Source organism: Megascapheus bottae, chromosome 21 (assembly GCF_031878675.1).
Source record: "Megascapheus bottae isolate mThoBot1 chromosome 21, mThoBot2.hap1, whole genome shotgun sequence".
In the NCBI taxonomy this organism is placed as follows: Eukaryota; Metazoa; Chordata; class Mammalia; order Rodentia; family Geomyidae; genus Megascapheus; species Megascapheus bottae.
In genome coordinates, this window is record NC_143529.1 from 10,565,629 (window position 1) to 10,589,288 (window position 23,660).

At 40.8% G+C, this 23,660-nt stretch overlaps 1 protein-coding gene across 1 annotated transcript in view; it reads left to right on the top strand.

Moving 5' to 3' along the window:
* The window catches only part of LOC150048610 (aldehyde oxidase 3-like), an 83,371-nt gene that overhangs the window by 2,717 nt on the left and 56,994 nt on the right, over positions 1 to 23,660 (top strand). The window contains 10 exon segments of the mRNA XM_090354574.1: positions 267 to 363; positions 1,540 to 1,648; positions 3,182 to 3,308; positions 9,264 to 9,325; positions 13,557 to 13,637; positions 16,628 to 16,673; positions 16,676 to 16,707; positions 20,328 to 20,472; positions 20,919 to 21,011; positions 22,678 to 22,829. Coding sequence (XP_090210700.1) covers positions 267 to 363; positions 1,540 to 1,648; positions 3,182 to 3,308; positions 9,264 to 9,325; positions 13,557 to 13,637; positions 16,628 to 16,673; positions 16,676 to 16,707; positions 20,328 to 20,472; positions 20,919 to 21,011; positions 22,678 to 22,829 — 944 coding nt within the window.

Sequence of the window (23,660 nt, forward strand, 5' to 3'; positions counted from 1 at the left end):
AGCTTGCAGTCTTTCTAAAGCAGGAATGATCGAGATTACAACCTTGCAAACTAGCTTCCCCACTGACCGGGGGCTGTCACCCATTGGTTCCTGTAACAGTTGAGCTCTGACTGATTGATTCCAGGCACCAAATCATTTATAGGTTAAGCAAGGTAGATCAAAAAAGACTACAGTATCATAAAGTCGTTCTTCCCATGTGAGAAAATTTCAGCATGAAATCCGAAACAGTTCAAATCATGTTTTCCTTTGATCATAACTCTACCAAGTGCAACTCACAGGGACCAAAGATAGCTGTGGTGGCGGGAACTGCGGCGCCTGCACAGTGATGATCTCAAGATATGACCCCACCTCCAAGAAGATCAGGTAGCTTTCCTCCAAGCCTAAACCATGTCACTGATTTTATGTTGATTTCCCATGAGATTTCCTCAGCCCATTCAACCGAAGAAGCTGAGCTACATTAGTTTCTGTGAGCTAGAACCAAAATGAGCACTCTTATGTGTTGATACTTGGAGAAAGAGGCATGAGAGTGCTCTGAATTTTACAAATGAAGGAATCTGAGGTTCTAAGAGAATTTGTACTTTTGCCAAGGTCATAGAATAGTGAGTAGCAGAGCATCAGCTCAAGCCTATCAGTTTTTAAAATCTAGATTCTTATTATGAAGTACTCTCCACACAGGAGACCTTGGAAAGTTGATGCAATTATCTCTTCCCTTACATCCCCCTTGAAGAGAGGCCAACTTCAGAGCCAAGCTCAACTCTTCCATGCCATGATATTCCAAAGGAGTAAACCTCATTTGCCCTGAATGCTCTAAGCATTTGGGGAAAGCCCAATTGTCCCCCCCCCCTGTCACTTCACCAGTCACTATTTGATACACCTTTGCCCTAAAGCACCAGAAAACAAATGAAGGCACCTGCATTCATGGAACAGGTGAAATTATTCAAGGATTTGCCTTATAGGTAGGTCTCTTTTAACAACTTCCCCAACCCTCCAGGCTGTTTGTAAAAGCATAAGTAACCTAAATTAAAGGATAAACAGCTCATTATATGATCTTACACACACACACACACACACACACACACACACACACACACACACAGTGGGGCACTCAAGGCCTGGATACTGTCTTTCAGCTTTTTCCCTTAAGGCTGATGTTCTACCCCTAGAGGCACAGCTCCATTTTCAGGGGGTGTTTTGGTAGTTAATCAGAGTAAGTGTCTCACAGGCTTTCCTGCCTAGGCTTGCTTCAAACTTCAATCCTCAGATCTCAACCTTCTGAGTACAGTACCCAGCATTACACGAATGAGCCGCCAGTTCCTGGCTGCTCTTACAATTTTGTAACAGGATGGAAAATGGAATTCTTCATTAAAATAATTAAGTAGCACATTCATATTCACAATCTTTTATGTGATGATTCAGCTTCAACATGTTACATTCACGTCAAAGTATTACAGTTATAATCATCTATTATTTTCTTTCCCCCCCCCCAATTGTTGTGGTCTATGCAACTTCTTCCTGCTGTTCTGTGTGTGAACTTGGAAGTCACTTCTCTGTCACCGCCTGCCTGATACCCATTTGCTCTCTTTATGGGGCTGCCATCACCACAGTGGAAGGAATAGGAAACACCAAAACCAGGATTCATCCTGTCCAGGTGAGAACAGATTTTAACATGTATAAGTAAAAATGAGACTTAGGTGTCTTCTTTAGTTGTCAGCTTATACCTCTAGAACAAAATGGCAGATGAAGTCTCTGTCCTCTTCAGAAGAATAAATATTACCATTTTCTTAATTTTAGATTCCTTCTGCAACTTTCTTTATTATACATTGAAGCTTTTTAAACTGTTCTAAAAATGTGGCAGAAGTAGTGAAGGAAGAAGTAACTCCAGACAGGCCCCCGTCTAATCCCACCATGACCTCAGGAAGGAATTCTCTTTCCAAGAGTTCTTTGGGTCCATTCACAAAGATAGAAAGTTTTATTCTTTGGTTTTTGCAATAAAAAAGGGGAAAAATAAGGATGTGCATTTAATATTTGGTCTGTGCCAATAGCCAGGCTGTAAATTCTAGTCAGATACGATACATATCTCCAAAATTAAAGTATATACTCTTTGAGGGCAAGGACTATAAGCTTATCTAAAATACCTTAAAAGAATTGGGATTGTATAGAGATTACTGAAAGACCACTATGTAACAAGCCAGCAGGAGGCCTGGTTACCCCCTGCCTTCCAGGAAATCCCCAGAATCTCAAAGGCTCACTCTAGGTTTCAGAGCCCAGTCTTTTTTTTTTTTTTTTTGCCAGTCCTGGGCTTGAGCTCAGGGCCTGAGCATTGTCCTTGGACTTTCTCAAGGCTAGAGCTTTACCACTTGAGTCTCAGCACCACTTCTGGCTTTTTTTTTTCTGTTTGTAGTACCGAGGACTCTAACCCAAGTCTTCGTGCATGCTAGGCAAGCACTCTACCACTAGGCAAAACTACCAGTTTACAGCCTAGTTTTAACAGGGGTTCTGAACACATGTATTGCCAACTCGTTAGTAAAAACATCCAAACATAAAGGAAACTCAGTTACCTGTCAAGGGTACTGGCCAAGGTCACCCACCAAGGTTTATGGAGACAAACCTATGCCATGGAGTGCTCCATATTGTTATGTTGTGTGTGTTTCAGAGGCAAGTGACAAGTGGTAGCTGAATGAGTAAAGAACAGGAACCTAGGTTGTTTCAGCTGGCCTGTAATTGCTGCTCAGGTCTGTAATTGCTACTCAGGAGGCAGCGATCTGAGGATTGCAGTTCAGAGCCAGCCCAGAGAGGATAGTCTGTGAGACACTTATCTACAATTAACCACCAGAAAACTAGAAGTGGAGCTGTGGCTCAAAATGGTAGACCACTAGCCTTGAGCAAAATAGCTCAGGGGCAGCTCCCAGGCTGGCCCACAACTGAACACCCTCCCCCCCCCAAAAGAAACCAAAAACTAGGTCATTTCTGTTTCTATGGTTTTGATTGGCTTGGAACTGTACCCTTGAAGTAATGCACCAGGCTGTCATGGAAGACTTCCTTCCTCAGTTATCTCAGTGAAGCCTTTTCATAAAAGGCTTCCCTCTGCATGGTAAATGTGATAAGTCACAGCACTGCTGGCCCCGTACCAGCCTGTAGTCACAGCAAAGGCTGTTTCCACCTGAACTTACATGTTTTTCAGGAAAGGATCGCCAAAGGCCATGGCACCCAGTGTGGGTTCTGTACCCCAGGAATGGTGATGAGTATCTACACTCTCCTCAGGAACCACCCAGAGCCCTCTACAGAGCAGCTAATGGAATCTTTGAGTGGTAAGTCACCAACCTCCTGAATTGTAGAATGGCCTCTCCCATCCCTAAAAGAGGATCAGTGATGCTAGTGCTTTTCATGCAAGGAAGTGGGCCACAGGCTGCAACTAAGCTGTGCTTGTTTACTCTTATGATCTACACTGCTTATGTAGTATCCAAGTGCTGTCTATCCCTATTTAGTAGGAGAACAAGCTCACTGAAGCATCCAGCCTCAGGAAGGAAGTGAGTTTCCCATATGGAGGTTACATTGTATCCTGTTGCTTCTGGTAACTGTTGTATCATATATAATTGAGTCGCAAATACTTAATTGAAACACTCTGTATGCATATCTTTGGTACACATACAATCATATTGAAATGATGTTTGGAAACATTCAATTATATACTTAGAACTAATCAGAAGAAACAGTGACCTTGGGGTGCGTTTGTATTTGTTGTGGTGGCGGTTGCTGCTGCAGTTGTTATTGAAGTAAAATCAATTCTCACAGAATCACAGACTCTAAGAATAAAAAGGGAAATCACTTGTGACTCCTAAACTTGCAAGAATTTGAAATGCTTCAAGACTTTTAAAGTAGTATTTCCTCCTCTTTGTCCTTTTGAGAACACTTCTATTCTTTAAAAATTGTACATAAATAGGCACTCTAACTTCCCAATGTACTTATTTTCTATTCTGCTATTTGGAAATCTGGTAAACATTACCTTCTGTCTTTATGCAGTTTCTCTGCTAGAATATTGAACAGAGTAGATCAAGCAAAGAATTATAAGAACATTAATCAATGTTACTAACACGGAACTATTGCTTATTCAAGAATCATGCATTAAAAAAAAAAGAATCCCACATTTTCATTCTATACTCCTCTACATAGTGGAACACCACTACTGTCCAATTCGAGCAGATTGTCAATCTAGGTTTCTCAACCCCAAAGGAAAGAGGATAGCTCTCCTGAGCACCCAATCTCCTTTTAAGGGACTACTGTTCTTAGGTTCTTTCTGTCTTCAATAATCCAATCGGAACAGATCCAAAGAATTGCTGGAGAGGGGTCAACATCACCCTATTTATCTACCTGTTTGGGATTTTTTTTTTTGATAGCACTGAGAATTGGATGCAGGGCCTTATGCTTGTTAAGAAAGTACTCTACAGCCTTAGCTATACCCCAATCTCTTCTTTTGCATTACTTTTTGGAAAAAGGTCTCTAGCTTATGCCTCGGGCTAGACTGGGACTGTGATCTTTCTGTCTATGCCTCTCAAGTAACAGGGCTTACAGATGTACACCACCATTCTTAGTTTATTGTCCAGGCTGTCCTCATATGTCAATCTTCCTAATTTTGCCTCACAAGTGACATCAGCCACTGCACTTTGCCTACTATCCATCTTAAAAAACAACAACAACAACACACACACACACACAAATACAAAATAGAATCAGGCTGGGTGCAAGTGGCTCATGCCTATAATCCTAGCTACTCAGGAGACTGAGATCTGAGGATCAAGGTCTGAAGACAGCTTGAGCAAGAAAGTCTGTGAGACTTTTTTCTCCAAGAAGCTACCAAAACACTGGAGGCAGAGTTGTGGTTCAAGTGACAGAGTGCTAGTCTTGGGCACAAAAGCTCAGAGACAGTGCCCAGGCTCTGAGTTCAAATCCTAGGACTGGCACAAGACAAAATCCTCCAGAATCAATGGTTGCCTGTCCCTATTATTCTCTGACTACTTTTGTTTACTAGGATATCTAAAAAAGATTATTGATAATCTCAGCTATGTTATTTTCATGTCATGGGGCATAATTCATCATGCTTATCTGACACCTTGAGCAAATTTTAAAGGGCTAAGTGCAATTTAAAAATATCTGGGTGAAACAAAAATGATAAAAATCTCTGTGTATCTTGGGCTTCAGAACTTTTTAACTAGGTGTGCCTGATGTTTTTAGTTCACCAGGCATTACTTTAGTGAGCAATATGATAACAAAAACAGGAGTGAACAGTGGATTTTTCTCTTTTTTAATACATATTTGGTCATTTATTGTATTTTGTACAAAATCTCAGCCTAACACTCAGCCAATCTGCCACTGCTCTGAGCCACTCTGTTCTCTTTGTCTTCCATCATTTCTTTATCTTGTTTTGTTTTTCATTTTTGCTGGTGAGAAAGTAATCTGCTTACTACCCTCCCTTTATTTCTTCCTTCTCTGCAGTCCTATCCTCCAAACCTTATCTCTGAGCTTCCCATGCTTTTTCTACTGTTTCATTTCTGCACTCACTGTTCTTTTTAAAATTGGCTTCTCACACACTTTGTCCTTGAAGGAGAGCCAGAATTCTTTAGAGAAACACTCTGCCGCAATATCCTGCTGTGTCATGGCCAAGTGAACTGCCCAATACCCTTGCTCATTGTTGCATCATCTTAATTTTGAGAAGATTTTTTGCCTTTTTTTTTGTCTTTCTTGTAAGACAGGTCGAATTTTCACACCGGAATCCTCATGCGATGCTTTCTCAGCTTTAGTCTTCCTCTGTTCCCATTTGTAACCATCCTTGTTAAAGAAGCTCCAGTCACACTTTTTGTTGAGGCTGGTGTTCTGTGATGTTCACTTCTCTTCAGGAATTAGATGGTAGTCCACCTGGTAGGATGAGTTGAGGTTCAAATGCTTTTCCGTACCAGGGCTGAAGCTCAGTGTTCAAACAGACCCAGGAGCCAAAGAGGAAGCTGGATTCAGGGAGCATTTTGTTGAAAATGAAGAGAATAAAGCATTTTAGCATTTTGTTGAAAACAGAGAGACTGAAAGCAGATATCAGAAATCAAAGAAGGTTAAGAACCAGAGATTCATAAGTTTGACAAATTGATAAAACTATGGTGTATACACAGAGGCAGATGCCAACGGGGCAACTTCTTTGAACACCTAACAACAAAATGAATACCAAGAAGCTGAAGCATATTTTGTTAGAAGTGGGTGAGCTGAAGGCAAGTGGGAGAGATGAGTAGAGAGAGGAAGGGGGGTCAAATACAATCATAACAAGCAATATACTTATGTGAGAATAGAACCAGATAAAATGATCTGGTTATTTCACAGAATGAATAGGGTTGGGACAGACAGGGGAGAATGGTGGAAGGAGTGACAGTGATCAAATACATTGTACTGACAAACTGCCATATTGAATTGAATTCCTTTGTATAGCTATTTTTTCATATATTTTTATTGTAATTAATAGAAGGGTCACATTATATTCACCAGATAGAAGGTGCATTACTTCACAAACATTGATACCCTTTCTCATGTCTTGGTCCTCATTTCCCTTCCCCACTTCCACCCCTCATCTTGTTTTCCCCCCTTCGCTATCCTATTTCAAATAACCAAATAAGCATATCTGCAACATATCAAATAACAAGGTAAAATACTGTAACAATATGAGATATCCAAGGGACAGCAAAAGAGATGAGAGATAACATAGTAGGTTAAGGCTTTTATTTCTATATCCTGGAGGTCCTTTCATTTTAGCTAGCTAATTTTTAAACGATAAATAAAGTAAATAAGCAAGTATAGGCCAGTAATATTATCTACTCAGGAGACTGAGAGCTGAGGATTATAGTTGAAGGCCAGCCGAGCAGTTAAATCTCAGAGATACATCTCCAATTAACCAGCAAAATTATAGAAGTGAAGCAGGTTCAAGTAGTAAAGCACTAGACTTAGCAAACATACACACACACACACACACACACACACACACACACACACACACACACACACATCAAGCAAGATGACAAATCCATAGGCTCGAGACCCAGCACCTTCCTACCTCCATACATACACATAAATAGTACATTTAGGAAAAGTGGGAATGAATCTGGACAATGACCTGCAGCAAGATTGCAGTCCATGAATGTTGAATAAGAAAGCCACAGGCCAGGTTCGGTTTTTCTTTAACATCTCACCAAAATGGTCTCTTGCTTTACTGTGAGTTCCTAGATTTCTACTCAAGAATATTTTTTGTGACCATGTGGCTTCTGTCTCTTTTGTTCTTATTCTTCTTTGAATATTGCCAGATCCCATGATTTGATCTCATCTCTGAAAATTTGGGGGATATGTTTTAGACATCAGTCTTATTGTGCCAGAATGGCAAGTCTTCTGTTTAAAAGCTTGTGCCTGGGGCCGGGAGTTTGGCCTAGTGGTTAAAGTGCTTGCCTAGCATGCATGGAGACCCGGGTTCGATTCCTTGGTACCACATACATAGAAAAAAGCTGGAAGTGGTGCTGAGGCCCAAGTGGTAGAGCTCTAGCCTTGAGAACATCCGAGGACAGTGCTCAGGCCCTGAGCTCAAGCAGGCTTGTGCCTGGGTGTCTAGATACCACCACAACAGCCACCTCACTCTGTGGTAAATACCAGGTATATGCCAGAGAGAAAGTGATTATAGAGTGCTGAAATTACTGCCGAAGATCATGTAACCAACGAGTGAAAGAGTAAGATTTGAAACCTGACAATCTGGCTATAAAATTCATGTTCTTACATACCTTACATAAAAATATTTATCATTCCAAAATCATTTATTTCTAGTCATTTTTTTCCAGAGACTTACCAAGACTTCTTTTTACCATCATTCCTTTCCCCCAATATAAGTGCTCTTTGCTTTGATTTCATAGTCTTCTGTGAATCTTTTAATTTTATAGCTATTTCTTTCTCTATTTTAATCATGTTCCCTTCCACAGGTGGGAATGACTGCTGGGCCCGCAACTTGGGGAAAATCAGTCCTAAACAGAGATTCTAATTCAGGATTGTTCATGTCTTTAGGAGGTTCCTGAACCCACAAAGTTTGTGTGTATGTTCTCAGAAAAGAAATACATCAGACTCTGAAATAAATTATGTGAATTATGACTTCCTCTCCCTTAATAGAGCCAACTGAATTAAAGGACACAGAAATGATGAGAGTATGGAAACTCCTGATTAGGTAGAGGTCTTGTGCCTTAGACATGCTTTCCAAGTCTCTGTAAGCAGTATTCCATAGGTGTCAATGTCACTTCCCTTTGATATTAACACCATCTAGTGCTTGTCAACAACTTCAAAAGGGTTGAGATTTCATCATACTTACAAGCTAACATGTGAGTCTGGTATAGTCTGATAGTTTCTGATAGAACACATGAGATCCTTGGGTCAGAGACAAAGGAATTTATTACTCATCATGTTAGTATAACAATAGTAGTAGCATTTGTCACAGCTCCTTTAAGACAACATAAAGAGAGCCAGATGGTGCCTGCATATGCATTGGGCTATGTTTACAGGAGAGGAACCTTGATTTCAAAGAATTTGTCCTGTAAGATGGGTGGTAAGTCTCTCAGAGGTAACTGACTCTATATTATCCTAGAAATAAACATTCCTGCCCATTTGTCTTCATGAAATCACTGCCTATTGTCCAAGACTCTTCATTCTATGAGCATCCTTGAACAGAAAGTTCTGGCTAAAAGCAATCAGTACACAGCTCACAAGATGTCCATATACTAGCATGTGACCTGAGTCCCTTTACAGAGGCTTTCTCTGTCTTCTCTCTACTGGTTATTCTGCTCACTTGTTTTCTAAGAGTGCATCCCAACCAGACACTGTAATCCTTGCTACTCAGGAGGCGGAGATCTGAGAATCAAGATTCAAAGCTAACTCAGGCAGGAAAATCTATGAGATTCTTTTCTCCACAAAAATCAGGAAGTAGAAGCACGACTTAGTGGTACAGTACCCAGACATACACTAAAAACCAAACAAGAGCTCAAGAGCTCAAGTCCTGAATTCAAGCTGCTGTGCTAGCACCCAAAATAGTGTACCTCAGAAATCTATCCAAAATAACTTTGAGGCCTTAGGTCAGTGTAGAAAACTTACTGTGAATTTTACCTGATGGGGAACAATGAATGAGAGCTAGGCATAAATGAGACCGACATTTTAAATGCAGAGAAGTTGCCTTTCATTTGAAGTACTACGTATTTCTTTCCACCCAGGTAATTTATGCCACTGTACTGGATACAGACCCATTGTGGAGAGTGGAAAAAGTTTTATCTCTGTGAGTATGAAATGACTAGCAACTGCTGAGCCAGCAGTTCTGGTTTAGTAGCAAAGCATCATTTCCCATCCTGTGCATGCCCCAATTCCACACTGATTTCTAAGAAAAGCTTAGACTGGGGCAATCAAGGAGCATGGTCTGCCATTTTGACTGTTTTGGCAAACATAACTAATTTTCTTTTTTCTTTTAAAAACATGTAGGCAGGTAGCAGCCCTGGAATAGATTTTTTTGAAGTCAGAGTTAATAAAATAGCACATTCTAAGTGGAAATAGATTAGGCTCATCCTCCTAACATCTTACTTTATGATAGGGAAAAACCAAGAAGAGTCTATCTCTCATCTTGTCATTGCAGCAAGCACATTTTGTTGAGTCATAGCTGAAGTGGAGCATTTTCAGCAAATAAATGCTATGTTCTCTCTGAATGTGCTTCCCTCTGATTAATACACTGGTGGTTGATGGGAAAGAGCGGAGAGGCCATTTCCATCTTTCAAGGTGCTTGGAATCAATCTCCACCAAGAAACTAGCAACGTGCATAGGGAATCAGCCTTAACCCCCTCCTTACCCAGGCCCTCTAAAGTCCCTTCACTCAAGATACACAGTGTTTACCCACATTCCAACAGAATACTTCTGACATCAGTTATGTGGGTTATTCCACACCTACAATTCCCCAACTCTCTGGACACCAACCATCAGCGTATCTTACAATTTAACCCAATTATGACATGGACTCCCTTGGCATCAGTGTCACAGCCCACAAGTCAAAGTTTGAACTTCACGTAATTTCCCTTGACTTCACCCATCAGTTTCAAGTCCCAGCCTCCTGTATGTCTCACCTATCAGCAACAAATCAGAGTCCCCGCCACTCCTGCCTTACATTTCATAATTAGTGAGTCTGGCTCATAGGACTCAAGAGATAATCTTCAGTGTGCTGGCTTACTCTGAAGACTAATACAGAGGAAACAGATGTTCATACAATGCACCAGGTCAGATACAGCAACAACAGAGGACAAACCATAAGGGAAAGAAAAAAGAAAAAGAGGAAGAAAGAAAGAAAAAAGAACAGTTAAAACAACAACCACAAGGATAAATCTCTTGTTTCCCTTTCCTGGAGTTCATTTCCCTTAGCCTCTTCCGATAAGGCCATACACATAGCTTTTGAGTGATCGTGCTCCTCTGCTAGGAAAATTAGTATGCTAGATGCATTTTTTTCTTTTTTTATTGTAATTAATAAAAGGGTTACATGATATTTGCCAGATAGAAGGTACATTAATTCACATACATTGATACCCTTTCACATGTCTTGGTCCCCAATATCCTCCCCTCCACCTCCCCCATCTTGGTTTCCCCCCTTCCCTATCCAATTTCAAATAACCAAATACAAATATATCCAGTATATCAGATAACAAAGTGAGATACTGTAACAATATGAGATAACCAAGGGACAGCAATGAGATGAGAGATAACATAGTACATTAAGGACAACAATCATTCATTGTATGGCTTTTGTTTCAATATCCTGGAGGTCCTTTCAATTAGCTTCATACTATATGGCCTTATGTATCAAGGTTTTGCTCTATTGCAGATCTCTGCTAGTAGAGCCCAAGGTTTCTACTGATTATGATAAATGAGGGGAACCATTGAGCCTAATTTCCTTTGAGTGCTAGATGCATTTTAAATATTTCAAATGAGGGAAACCATGCAGCCTTTGTTCCCTTGGGACTGCTTTACTTAACTTTGCTGCATCTGATTATGGTGCGTTGTATGTACATTTATTTGCTTATTTAAATAAGGGAAGGGAAAGGGGAAAACAAGATGATGAGTCAAAGGACAAAGGATGAACCAGTATAACAGTGATATTCACAAGACAATATGTTGGAAATTAACTTTACAACTTGGGAGGGGTGGGGGGAAGAAAAGTGGGAGAAAAACATGGGAAGGGGTATCAATGTTCAAGAAGTAATGTACCCACTACCTTATGAATGTAACTGTAACCCCTCTGTGCATCACTATGATAATAAATGAATGAATAAATAAATACGTGAAACAGATGAAGATCTATACAGACCAAAGTCCAGAAGGTTCCAGGGTCTTGGAGTTGGGGTGGCCCCAGCACAGTGACAGTCACCAACTCAGAATCTCTTTAACCTCCTTTTTCAAGAATTTGATCCCAGTAGGTTGAACTTGATCTCCAGTCCCTCTCTCCTCAGATGAAGCGTGGGGGTTGTAAGTTCTGGCTCTCTGATCCCATGGTCTTTGTTTGATTAGCATAACCCTGAGACTTTCCAGAGCCCAGCCTAAAGCACCTCATAGGCTAAAGCCACACACAGTCAAAAGGGACTCATTAGAAATAACTAAAGGTAGATGGGAAGTCAGAAGGATTTCAGGATCTCTGAACCAAGAACTTGGGACAGAGACTAATTTTGCTTTTATTATACTACTCTCTTCCACCCCCCCTTCCACCCCCAAAAAAACTCTCTGCTATAGCGAATATTGAAGGAAGACAGGAAATCATTAATTATAAAAAATTCAATCTTTTCTTGTAAAGATATACCTCGTAAACTACATACAACAATAATATATCCAGAGATGTATGAAGTCCGGGTGGGGAGTATTAAACAAAATGGCAATATGAGAAAAACTTCAGTTGATGACAAAGGGAGCATGCAAGAAAATACGTCCATAAGCCATATAATGAATGATTGTTGTTCTTAAGGTACTATGTTATCTCTCATTTCTTTTCCTGTCCCTAGGTTATCTCATATTGTTACAGTATCTCACTTTGTTACCTGATATATCGGATATATTTGTATTTGGTTATTTGAAATTGGATAGGGAATGGGGGAAAATAAGTGAGGGATGGGGGTGGGGGGGAGGGAAATGGGGACCAAGATATGTAAAAGGGTATCAATGTATGGGAATTAATGCACCATATATCTGGCAAATATCATGTAACCCTTCTATTAATTACAATAAAAAATATATGAAAAAAAAGAAAATACGTCCAAATCAAAAAGGAAAAAATGGAGACTAGAGAGCCACCTGAGCAACACAGTCATGTTAGCATGTAAAACGTTTTATCACTCTGTCGAAAACTTACCAAGTGTTACTATCATTGCCTACCTGAGTTGGAGAAATAAGAACAATGGAAAACATTGATTATTCATTTGTTTGCTGATTTATTTTCAAGTCATTTACTCATTCATTCATTACTTGAAGATATGGACTCTGTGTAGCATCCATTGTCACTTATACTTCATTTTCCATTTCCTGATGATGCATCTCAAGGTGATTTGATTCACTCCAATGAGCTTGGTTACTGGGTCAGATGAGCATAGCAACAAAACATGGGCCAGGATTAGGTGCAGGGCTCTTGGTTTGAAGTAAAGCCTAATCCCAAACAAGTCTGGAAACAAATCCAATGTCAATCTTTTTTTTTCTTCCCTCTTTTACCTCCATTAGCTCCCTTGAGCCAATTGCTCACCAGATGAATGCCTATGTCCTCTCTGAACATGATACCATTCATTTAGTACCAGTGTCTTAGCTATAAAAAGGGATTTTACAAGAATTAAAATTAGATCATATCTGCAAAGCATAAAGCATCATGCTAGGCACATGATGAAGATTTAACAAGTCATAAATCGTAAGTAATACATATACTACCACCACTCTCACCATCTCTTTCTTTTTTGGCACCCCAAATCAGGACTCAAACTGATGCTTATTTGTGCTCCTTAGCTGGGGCCTTACCACCTAAGCCACACGTCCAACCTCAGGGTTGGTTCTTTGTCTTTGTTCACCATATCTTTAGTTCAGTTCATGTTTCTATAACAGATTATCATAGATTGAGTAATTAATACTAAACACAAATGTATTGGCTCACAGTTCTGGAGTCTGGGAAGTCTTAACATGGAGAGCATCCAGTGAGGGCCTTCTGGCTTCATCACAGTATTACAGAAGGTGTTCTATGGTGGAAGAATAAGAGACATATGGAGAGGCAAAAGGAGATCTCACTTGTCCTTTAAGTAGGAATTGACCCCAGTTCTCATGGCATTGACCCATTTGTGATAAAGGAGGCTTCCTTAAAGGTCTTGCCTCCTAATTGTTGCACTGGCCATTACATTTCAACATGATTTGGAGGGCACACACATTAAAGTCCTAGCATATCAAATCATCCTCATCTCTTCTATTATTTCACAATGCTTCGATTTTGCCATCCTTCTTTTCTTTCATAGAGTTCATCTTGCTGCCAAACGGATGAAAAAGGGAGATGTTGCTTGGATCAAAGTGAAAACAAGCCTGAGAACCAATCCAACGTAAGTTTTTCTTTTCCTTCTCCCCTTTTTCCAGTTCATATGTGGTTCCAGTCCATCCCATCCTTCCAACAAGAGGCTGGTGTCAGAAACCCAAGAGGTTCTAAGAGCAATTGTCATTCTCCCAGTCCTTCCACTTCTTTCTTCCCAATGCCTTCACTGTTGACCCAGGTTTACCAAAAGCAAGGGATCCCCTGAACTGAACTTCTCAAAGATGGTACCAGCATGAGGATAATTTCTTTGGAACAAAAGGGCATGGTTCAAATCCTAGCTGTAATTTTCTCGTTCAAGGTTTTCTGCCGTCTAATCAGGATAATACTTCCAGGAGTTCTGAGTAAATGATAGGTATAGATCATATACACAAAGTCCCAATTCCACTGCTAAACATTTCTTATTAGGTGTCCAGTTTTCCTAAAACCCAAGATTCAGTAGCATCTGTTTAGCCAATTTGGCAAGAGATAGTTCTCCCAAGGCAATGAAATTAGTATTAGGGATTTAATTCCAACAATTCCACTGCCAGGAATTTACTTTGAGAGCATAACCAGAAATAGGGCAAATCTTTATTTTATAGAGGTAGTTGTCAAAATGCATTTATAGTAACAAAAATTAAAGATAAACTAAATGTCTTAACAGTAGTATATTATATGCCTAATATATCATGGCATAATTACACTGTTATATGGGTACAAGCTGAAAAATATTATAAATATATGTAATCTAAACACACATATAGAGAATGAGAACAAAGAATATATATACATATATAAACTAATATAATTATCTTCACAGTTGCAGTAATGAATTTTACTTATTTCTATAAAATTTTCAGTAGCCAGACATGATTTTCTCTTTTCTCTTTTTCTTTTTCTTGTGGTTCTAGGGTTTGAGCTCAGAGCCTCATGTTTGCTAGGCTAGCACAATACTTCTGACCTATGCCTCCAATGTTGCCTTTCACCAAATGTTTTTTAGGATAGGTTCTTGCTTCCCCACTATGCATCAATCTGAACTTCCACTTAGGTTTCTCTGAGGTCACTGGGGTCACAGGCACCTCCATGTATATGGAGTCAAATCGTCACTTCTGCCTGACTTTCCTGGTACCACAATCCTCCTAATCTCAGCTATCAGCTCCCATGAAGCTGAGGATGACAAGTAGATAATCTACCGCTGTACCCAGCTATGGGTAGAAAATGGGTTTCCCAAACTTTCCTTCTGAAGCTGACCTTGAACCACAATGCTCCTATTCCCACTCTCCCAAATGCTAGAATTACAGAAATAAGTCACCTTTGCCTAGCTAGAGGTGACTTTTTTTTAAGTAAATGCACACACATCAAAAACAGATCAAAATCCCATGCTTGGTGTTGTAATCTCAGCAAAAACACAGTCAGGTTGGCTTGATTCCTAGTTTAGAGGACAAAGAAAATGTAAAAACTTGAAAGGCTTGAGCTGTTTACTCGGTGGCTACCAAATATTATTGCCTGGAGTGACAGGAAAGGTCAGGCCTGCCCCTGACATTTACAGGCACAAAGCAAGAATACAAGTGGATTTTTCCAGTTCTTTCCTCTTCTTACCTAGCTCTGTCCTACATGACCAGAATCACAGATTAACACCCAGCTCATATGTCTGAATTCCCTCCATTCCACAGTCACCTGCCCCTTGACTAATAAAGCTCAGTCACCTCTCCTCCCTGATAGGAGAGACTGGAACAGAGGCCCACATGGGTCCTGAGAGTGAATTGGAGCCTTTGCGGTAGAGAAGTGTGAGAATATAATGCTCACAGCCTTAGCTGACAGATGATGTGAGTGCAGGACAGGAGTGATCTTTGCATTTGGGAGTGACATGGGAAGATGGGACCACAGCAGGGACCTCAGTGATCTGAAGCCCAAAGGAAATATGGGAATGAGCTCCTTGAAGCCCCATTCAGTGCTTCTGGTACCCATATAAATGCAAATGACGATACTGTCCAGGGAGGCAGGCCTCTGATGGCTCAAGGTGTGGTAAGTTCCCAAATCTCCCAAAATTACTTATGAATTGGGTATCAGTGGCTCATGCCTATAATCCTAGCTACTCAGGAGGCTGAGATTTGAGGATTATGGTTCAGAACCAGCCAGGCAGGTCAGTCGATGAGATTCTAATCTCTAACCAGCTAAAGAAGTGAAAAATGGAGCTGGGCTCAAGTAGTAGCTTGCCACTCTTGAATGAAAAAGAGAACATCACCCAGGTCTTGCACACCACACACACACACACACACACACACACACACACACACACACACACACAATTTATAAAGGCTCTAAAATGTTTGATTGAGATTTTCTCTTGGCTTTTCTGAATTAGAGCCTCCTGTGAAGTAGCCTAGGATTAGCTCTGAGCTTTTACAAACCGCCCCAGCAGGCAGAGGCAGCCAGTCTGCAGGCCTGGAATTGGAAACTACTGTAGACCACAGAAAAATGAATTTCCCAGAAATACTGGCTCAGAAATGCTGAGCAGCTCCCACAGGCTCCCAAATACCATCTCAGAGCTAACACCTGCTTGAAAGGCTTCCCACAGTCCCTTATGTAACCACTTTCTCCTCCTCCTATTTGCTTCTCCCCTGGGTTCAAGGGAATTTGCCTGACCGCTTTCTGTACTCCATGAATAGCCTCCCTTCTGAGTCTGTGCCTCCATCTTTCAGGAGCTTCCATAGAAACTGGTCCCGACGGGTAGGGAGCTTGCTCTTTGAAACACACCAAGGCATTTGGCTTCTGCTGCCCTCCGGGCCCAGTGTCGAGCACATAGCTGCCACTTTCTTTTTGCTCCCTGGACCAGCCTTCTCTAGTCTTTGCCAGCCAGAGCAGGACTAAAGGATTGGCCCATCTCATTGCTTTGATCCCCAGGCCTCAGTCTAAAACTTTCAAGGAAGGGATACACAATACTTAGAGTTACTAAGTGCCAAGATGCTTACAATCTTTGTCTCTATTTGTTGTAAAGACTAAAACATAATTTTCTTTCTTAAGGTTTACACCAAATTGTATGAAAAAGAAGAATTTCAACCATTGGATCCAACCAGGAGCCTATATTTCCACCTGAGCTAATGGTTTGTTCTCTTTGCCCTGGCCTTCTGATTACCTTAGGGCACTTTTGAGGGAATGGAGAGGCTCCACAGTTCACCCACTGTCAGACTTTTGCCACCATTTGCCTTCATGAGTAACCTGGCATTAGTGTCACCTTCAGAGACCTGTAAAGGCAAATTTTGTGAGGACTTTGTCTCCAGGTAGATTCAGTAGGTCCTTCCTAGTTTCAATATCAAGGGCAGGATGTTGTATGATCATTCTGGCACAAGTGTCTTTGTGTGTGTGTGCATGCATGTCTGTGGACTATAACGGGAGTTTATTATATTTTAACTTGAGTAGTTTTACAAAGGGGTCAGTATTCAATATGTCAGCTTGTAAGTATAATGCATCTTGATCAGTATCTCCCCTTTCTTCATTCTTTCCCTTCCCTTGGTCCAAATGTCTTTATTCACTTCCAAGGAAAACTCAGTACATACATTAAAGTCAACAGGGAAGCTCCAAGCTCCCCGTCTTGTGTTCTCCAACATCCAGCACAGGTTAAACATTCATCTTTAAAAACAAAACAAAACAAGACAATCCCTTTAGGACTTCCGTGGAGTCATTAATGTTTGGAATGAAGACAAGATGAATCACCATTCTCTGCTCCCAGGAACTCTGCCAACCCCTGTAGTGAGTCCACACTCCCCTGGACTGCCTCTTGGCTCACCTTGTGAGAAAAGGGCTGAAAGCAGGTTCTTTTGGCTCAACCAGAGAATCTTGAGATTCTCAGAGCCCTTTACACCTTAAAATTTATAACAACCCCAAAGAGCTTTGTTCATGAGAATTGTATCTATTGATATTTATAGTAGTTGAAATTAAAACTGACTAAATTATCATTTATTCATTTCTTTTTCTCTTTTCTCTCTTCATTTTTTGTGCAATACTAGGATTTAAATCCAATGACTTGTGCTTGCTATGCTCCACTGCTTGAACCACACCTCCAGACCTTTTTTGTCAATCACAGGACTTGAACTCTGGGCCCCAGGCACTGTCCCTGAATTCTTTCAGCTCAAGACTACCGCCCTACCCTGGAGCCACAGTGCCACTTCCTGTTTTCTGGTGGTTAATTGGAGATAAGAGTCTCACAGACTTTAGCACCCAAGCTGGCTTTGAACCATGATCCTCAGATCTCGGCCTCCTGAGTAGCTAGGATTACAGATATGAGGCACTGTGCCCAGCTCCAGACCTTTTTATGTAGCATCTTGCATTTTTGCCCAAGTAAGCCTTGACCTTGATCATCCTATTTGTGATTCTAGCATACCTAGGACCTCAACAACCAACTTGTTTGTTGAGATAGGGGTCTCAATAACTTTCTGTCTGGTTTAACCTCTAACCACAATTCTCCTGAATAGCTGGGATTATAGGAAGGGGCTTCTGTGTCCAACCTGCATTTACTTATTTCTTTATAAATAAAAATAAGCTGATTAGAATAATTATGAATAATTGCTATATTTTTTCTAAGAAAAATCAGTGGTAATGTGACACTGTTTTAAAAGTTTTGTAAATTTCTTTAACACTGCCATAAGAGGAAGCAACAAGATTCATATATCTGCTTCTGAATGCAACCATTGTAAAACTCTACTATAAGACTCATATTTTTAAAAAAGATTCATAAAGTAGTTGGTTGTTTATTGCTTTGTTTTGTTTTGGCCAGTCTTAGCTTGCACTCTGGGGCCTGAGCACTGTCCTTGGGCTTTCTCAAGGATAGAGCTTTACTACTTCAGCCACAGTGCCACTTCTGACTTTTTCTAAGTATGTGGTACTGAGCAATCAAACCTGGGTCTTAGTGCATGTTAGGCAAGCACTCTACTACTAGGCCAAACTCCCAGCCCTCATGAAGTAGTTTTGACCTTTGCCATGACTTTTGCTCAACATTGAAATCATTCAGTGTACAGAAACTTGGAAGTTCTACCAAAATATTTACCCTGTGGATGCGCCCACAGAGAGCAAAATAGCTTTTTATAATAGCAATGGCGTTATTCAAATGAATTTCAAACACATTAAGCAATTCTTTTCCTTCTTGAGAAATATTTTTATTTATTATTAATTGGTAGAAACTGCTTAGTCATGCATCTCCAGATACATGCCATAATTTCAGTTTCAGAGAACTCCAGGCAAGGAACCTTATGTCCTGCTCACATTAACTGTCTATGGCACCTGGACCAGGTTATTGTTCCAACTTAGGAACTATTTTTTTTTTAAGTTAAACAGTTTTATTCCGTGCCTACCATCAAGAATCACACTGACCGTTCAGGGTTGTCTCTAAGATGTGAATGAGAGAGCGACCCCACCTAATCTTACAGGCTACTTTTACAGGCCACCAGCCATGTGGTTGGGATTGGCCATACACAGCTGGCCAATGGAATCTCAACATACTTGAATGATGGCTGGGTTGACCACTGACACCTTTGCTATTTGGGCTGACCTATCATCTCGGCAGGCTTCTGGAGCACTGCTCTGACAACAAAGGAAAGGGGAAGGAGTTTCCTGGAAGGCATCATGAAGACGGAAAATGCCTATAGGGGATGGAAAAGAGTCTCAAGGGGTCCCTATATTTTAAAGGGAAATCTAGAGAGGAGTTCCTTCATTTCTCCCTTGTTTTGGAAAGAGTCAGATCCTTGACTCTTCATCTAGTCCCCCATGTCCTCCTGTCGTAAGAGCCATATTGAGTCTGCAGCACTGGCATTTTAACTGCTCCAATTCTCTTTTGTACAAATGATCTTTAGGGTGTTTACAATGAAGGGGCCAAAAGCAACATTAGTAAAACTAAGGGTTTTTGCAATTGCAGATACTCAGGATGTCATCCATGGAGACCAACTTTCTTTCTTTCTTTCTTTCTTTCTTTCTTTCTTTCTTTCTTTCTTTCTTTCTTTCTTTCTTTCTTTCTTTCTTTCTATTTTTTTTGCCAGTCCTGGGCTTCAGCTCAGGGCATGAGCACTGTTCTTGGGCTTTCTCAAGGCCAGAGCTCTACCACTTGAGCCACAGCACCACTTCTGGTTTTTTCTATGTATGTGGGACTGAGGAATTGAACCTGGGTCTTCGTGCATGCTAGGCAAGCACTTAACACTAGGCCAAACTCCCAGCCCCTCCAGCTGGATTTATAAAATGCAGATTACAGAAACTTTAGAAAGATCCTTTTTTTTTTAAAGTAGTTCCTCTTTAAAACAATGCAATGATCCTTTGAGACATTTGAAACACTCAAACCTAAAGATTTTCTTGAAGTTTCGACTTAGATTTACCCAATTGCCTTTATGTTTCAAGTATAAACTTACCCATTGTTTTAAACAGCAAGCTGACAATTTAACCTTGAACACGTTCATTCACACACATTCATACTCAAGATTAGGCAAGGTCGTGCTCTCTCACTCACATCTTAAAGATGGCCCTGACAGGTCAGTCAGTTTGATTCTCGATGCTAGGCATGGAATAAAACTCTGTTTAACTTCTGCTTTTGTATCAGACTCTTTCCTTTGATCACAGACCCTAACATTGGGGGACTGGACCCTAACAATAGCAGGTCCTGTTCATATGAGTTTGGTTTGTGGGCTGTAGTGAAATCCATGTGCTTTATCATTAATGTTATGTCTTAATTTAAATCCTGCAGAGGATGTTGGAGGAGCCCCAAAAGAAAATTCTGACATTCTATGGGAAGAGGATTACCTGGATTATCCCTGGAACCCTAAGAGACCTCCTGGAACTAAAAACCAAGCACCCCAATGCTCCTCTTGTGATGGGGAACACTGCTCTTGGTATGTAGCAAACCGACTCCCATTCTACTTCCATACTGGAACCTAAATTCCTGAACTGGGGTGGAAGCAGCGACATCTGTTCACAAATCAGATCCTTACCATGTAATTCAAATCCCCACCTCACTCATGTTAAGTGAGTGGCCAGTTTGTCAGGTAATTTCTCTGGCTCCTGGTGAATAGTTTGGCATGTCATCCCCACTGTAGGATGTAATTTGACTTTTCTGAGGTTAAATTTTTCATTTCTTCAAGTAAAACAGATGTTTCTAGAGGATAAAACCCACAAATGATTAGTAAATTACTAAGGAAGAAGGCAATCTTTCTTTTGCCATCATTTTATCTTTAATTAGAACTATAATCATTCATTCTTCTCAGTCATAGTTTTGTTTTCACAATAAAATCTAGTTGGCTTCATTCCTACTAATTATAATTGTTTTTCCCCTTTTTAGGGTCTGATATGAAGTTCAAAGGTGTTTTCTATCCAATTATCATCTCCCCTGCAAGGATCTCAGAATTGTTGGCAATATCAAAGACAAAAGAAGGTATGTGCTCATTTGTTACAACAAGGTCTATATGTTACAAATGGTTTGCTTAAAGGAAACAGGAGCTATTTCACATTGTCAAATCATATGCCTGGAGGAAATCATATTTAGCACTGTTAGACTGAGCCCTGCTGATTTTTTTTTTAAAAAGAATATCCGCTAAATACAGAAAATCCAATTAAAGACCATACATTCTCTCTAGAGATTTAGTTGCATGCACAGATCTGGTGTTCAACAAATGTGTTCAGGTCTAGCCATCCAGCTACTCTCTAAGCTGTGTCTTTCCTCACAAGCACTTGCATTGGCAGGTGAGCTCTTCCTTCTCTAACTAGCCTTGAGGCTACGTAAATATCTCTTTTGTAATCTCAAAGCGCAGAGACCTCTGTTCAATAGTAGATCAAAGCCTCATGAAGACAGACTGAAGATTATAGCCTGGTTTCACAGTGAAATATGAAAGGCCATAGGAGGTAAACAGCCATCCTCTCTCCCTGTCCTTATGAATCTTTGAATGAGATCCCTCATTTCAGGTAGGCTATTAGGCTAACAAAACAGAACCTTATTAGCCCTGATGAAAATCAAGCTATCTCAGATTGTCTGAGCTCCAGGAAGTACTGCAGACAGCACGCTCCATCCAGCATCCCAACATTAATACGTGAGCTCCCTCTGCTGAGTACATGTCCACAATACAGAATCCAAACCATTGGTGTGCTGCTTATCAGGCTATAAAGTTCTTAAGAACATAAAATAGTGGATTATTTTAAATTCTTTCTAAAAATAAGCTCATGACTACAATACAAAATGAAATAGAAAGACAAAGAAAAGTAACTTGCAAGGAAGAGATTCATCTTTTGTTTCCTATGCACTACTTCTAGCCTGGCAATTCTGTCCCATCACCACAAGGAATCCGCAGACATTGGCAAGCCCATGTTCTCACACTCACCTGAGTTCCAGGCTTTGGCTCTTCAGAGCTGCCACTGTATCATTTGTTCATTTGTCTGGTTATGACCATCTCCCCCTGCTGAGTTTTAACTTTCTGTAGAGGAGAACTTGTCTGTGCTCTCAACCTCCAGAACTGGGCCTGGGACACAGTACATGCTAAGAAACCTTTGTTTAGTGGATGAAGGTGTGTCAAAAGTCAGCATTTACTCACAGTATTGTTTGGTGTTTTGGCTCAATCACAGAATGATTTGGTGCTCATCTCGTGGAACCAGATGTGAGTGAGTAGCAATATAGAGAAGAAAGTAACTAAGAAAGGCATCATGGTAGAGGTACGGAATTCATTCTCAACTTTCAAATGGAGAAGGCTTGAAGTTAGACAAGAAAACAAATGTGGTGCAAGGTATGGAGGGATTGGAAATAAAAAGCCTAGAGAGCCAGCCTTCATGATGCTTATAACCTGATGGTTGTACAAATAACACACAAAATTGCAGGAAAGGTACATGAAGTCAGAGGAGCTTATAGGAACTTGGGAAGCCTTCTCTCAGCTGAGGTCATAGGGAAGGTGGGAATGGAGATACAAAGGTCTGCCAGCCTCATGGTTATGATCAGAGAGTGAGGGGAAAGCAGGGGTAGGGTCCAGAGAATCCGGCAATGGTGCAATGTCTGGTGAAAACAGGAGACACCTTTAATGGTTTACAGAATACTAAGGGAGCCGTCTCGCTTTCAGGACTGACTCTGGGTGCTGGCCTTAGCCTGGCACAGGTAAAGAATATCCTAGCGGACGAGGTCACCAAGCTTCCTGGAGAGAAGACACAGACGTACCGCGCTCTGCTGAAACACCTATGAACCCTGGCTGGACAGCAGATCAGGAATATGGCAGTAGGTTCTCTATGCCCCCACGTGGGGGTGAGGCCTTAGGAAGGAAAAGCTGAAATGTTCACTGTTCCTTCCTTTCCCTGATGTATTCATGTGCATGGTTCATGTGGCTTAATTATGGGTTACCTGATTCCATACCTCCTTGGCATAAGCTACTTCCGTGACCAGGTTGGGGTGGGAGGTAATGATGTCATTCTGGTCACCCACTGGAACTTGACTTCTGTCTGCAATTTACCTTGTTGAGAAGGGTATATTTCTTTTCAGCCAGCCCTGGGGGTTGAACTCATGGCCTGACCACACTATCCCTGAGCCTCTTTGTTCTCAAGGCTAGCCACAACCCCACTTTTACCTTTTTCTGAGTAGTTTCTTGGAGATACGAGACTTTTCTGCCCAGGATGACTTCTTGGTTTCTAACTATGATCCTCAGATCTCAGCCTCCTGAGTAGCTAGTCCCCTTTGAAGGGGACTTTTGCTTGCTATCTTTGAAAGATAATAGGTTATTGAAAACAACTGTCCAGGAGACACATGAACGAGGACCATGCTTGTCATTTTGTTTAATTCTATAATACAATGGCAGTATAGCTATCTATTAAAATGGTACTTGTAAATAACATATACAAAGATAAACATGTAAACTATGAATAATATGTGTCATTATCCTTTTTAACTCGTAATCTCTCTGTGTGAAAGAGTTATTGGGAGCCAGGAATGTAGCTCCATGGCTGAGCACTTAACCTACCACGTGCAAGTCCCTGGATTGGGTTGCCAGCATGACAAGACAACAGAATCGCTGCAGTATTTCTGTGGCCCAGTGGAAATCTCTGTGTTTCTGCT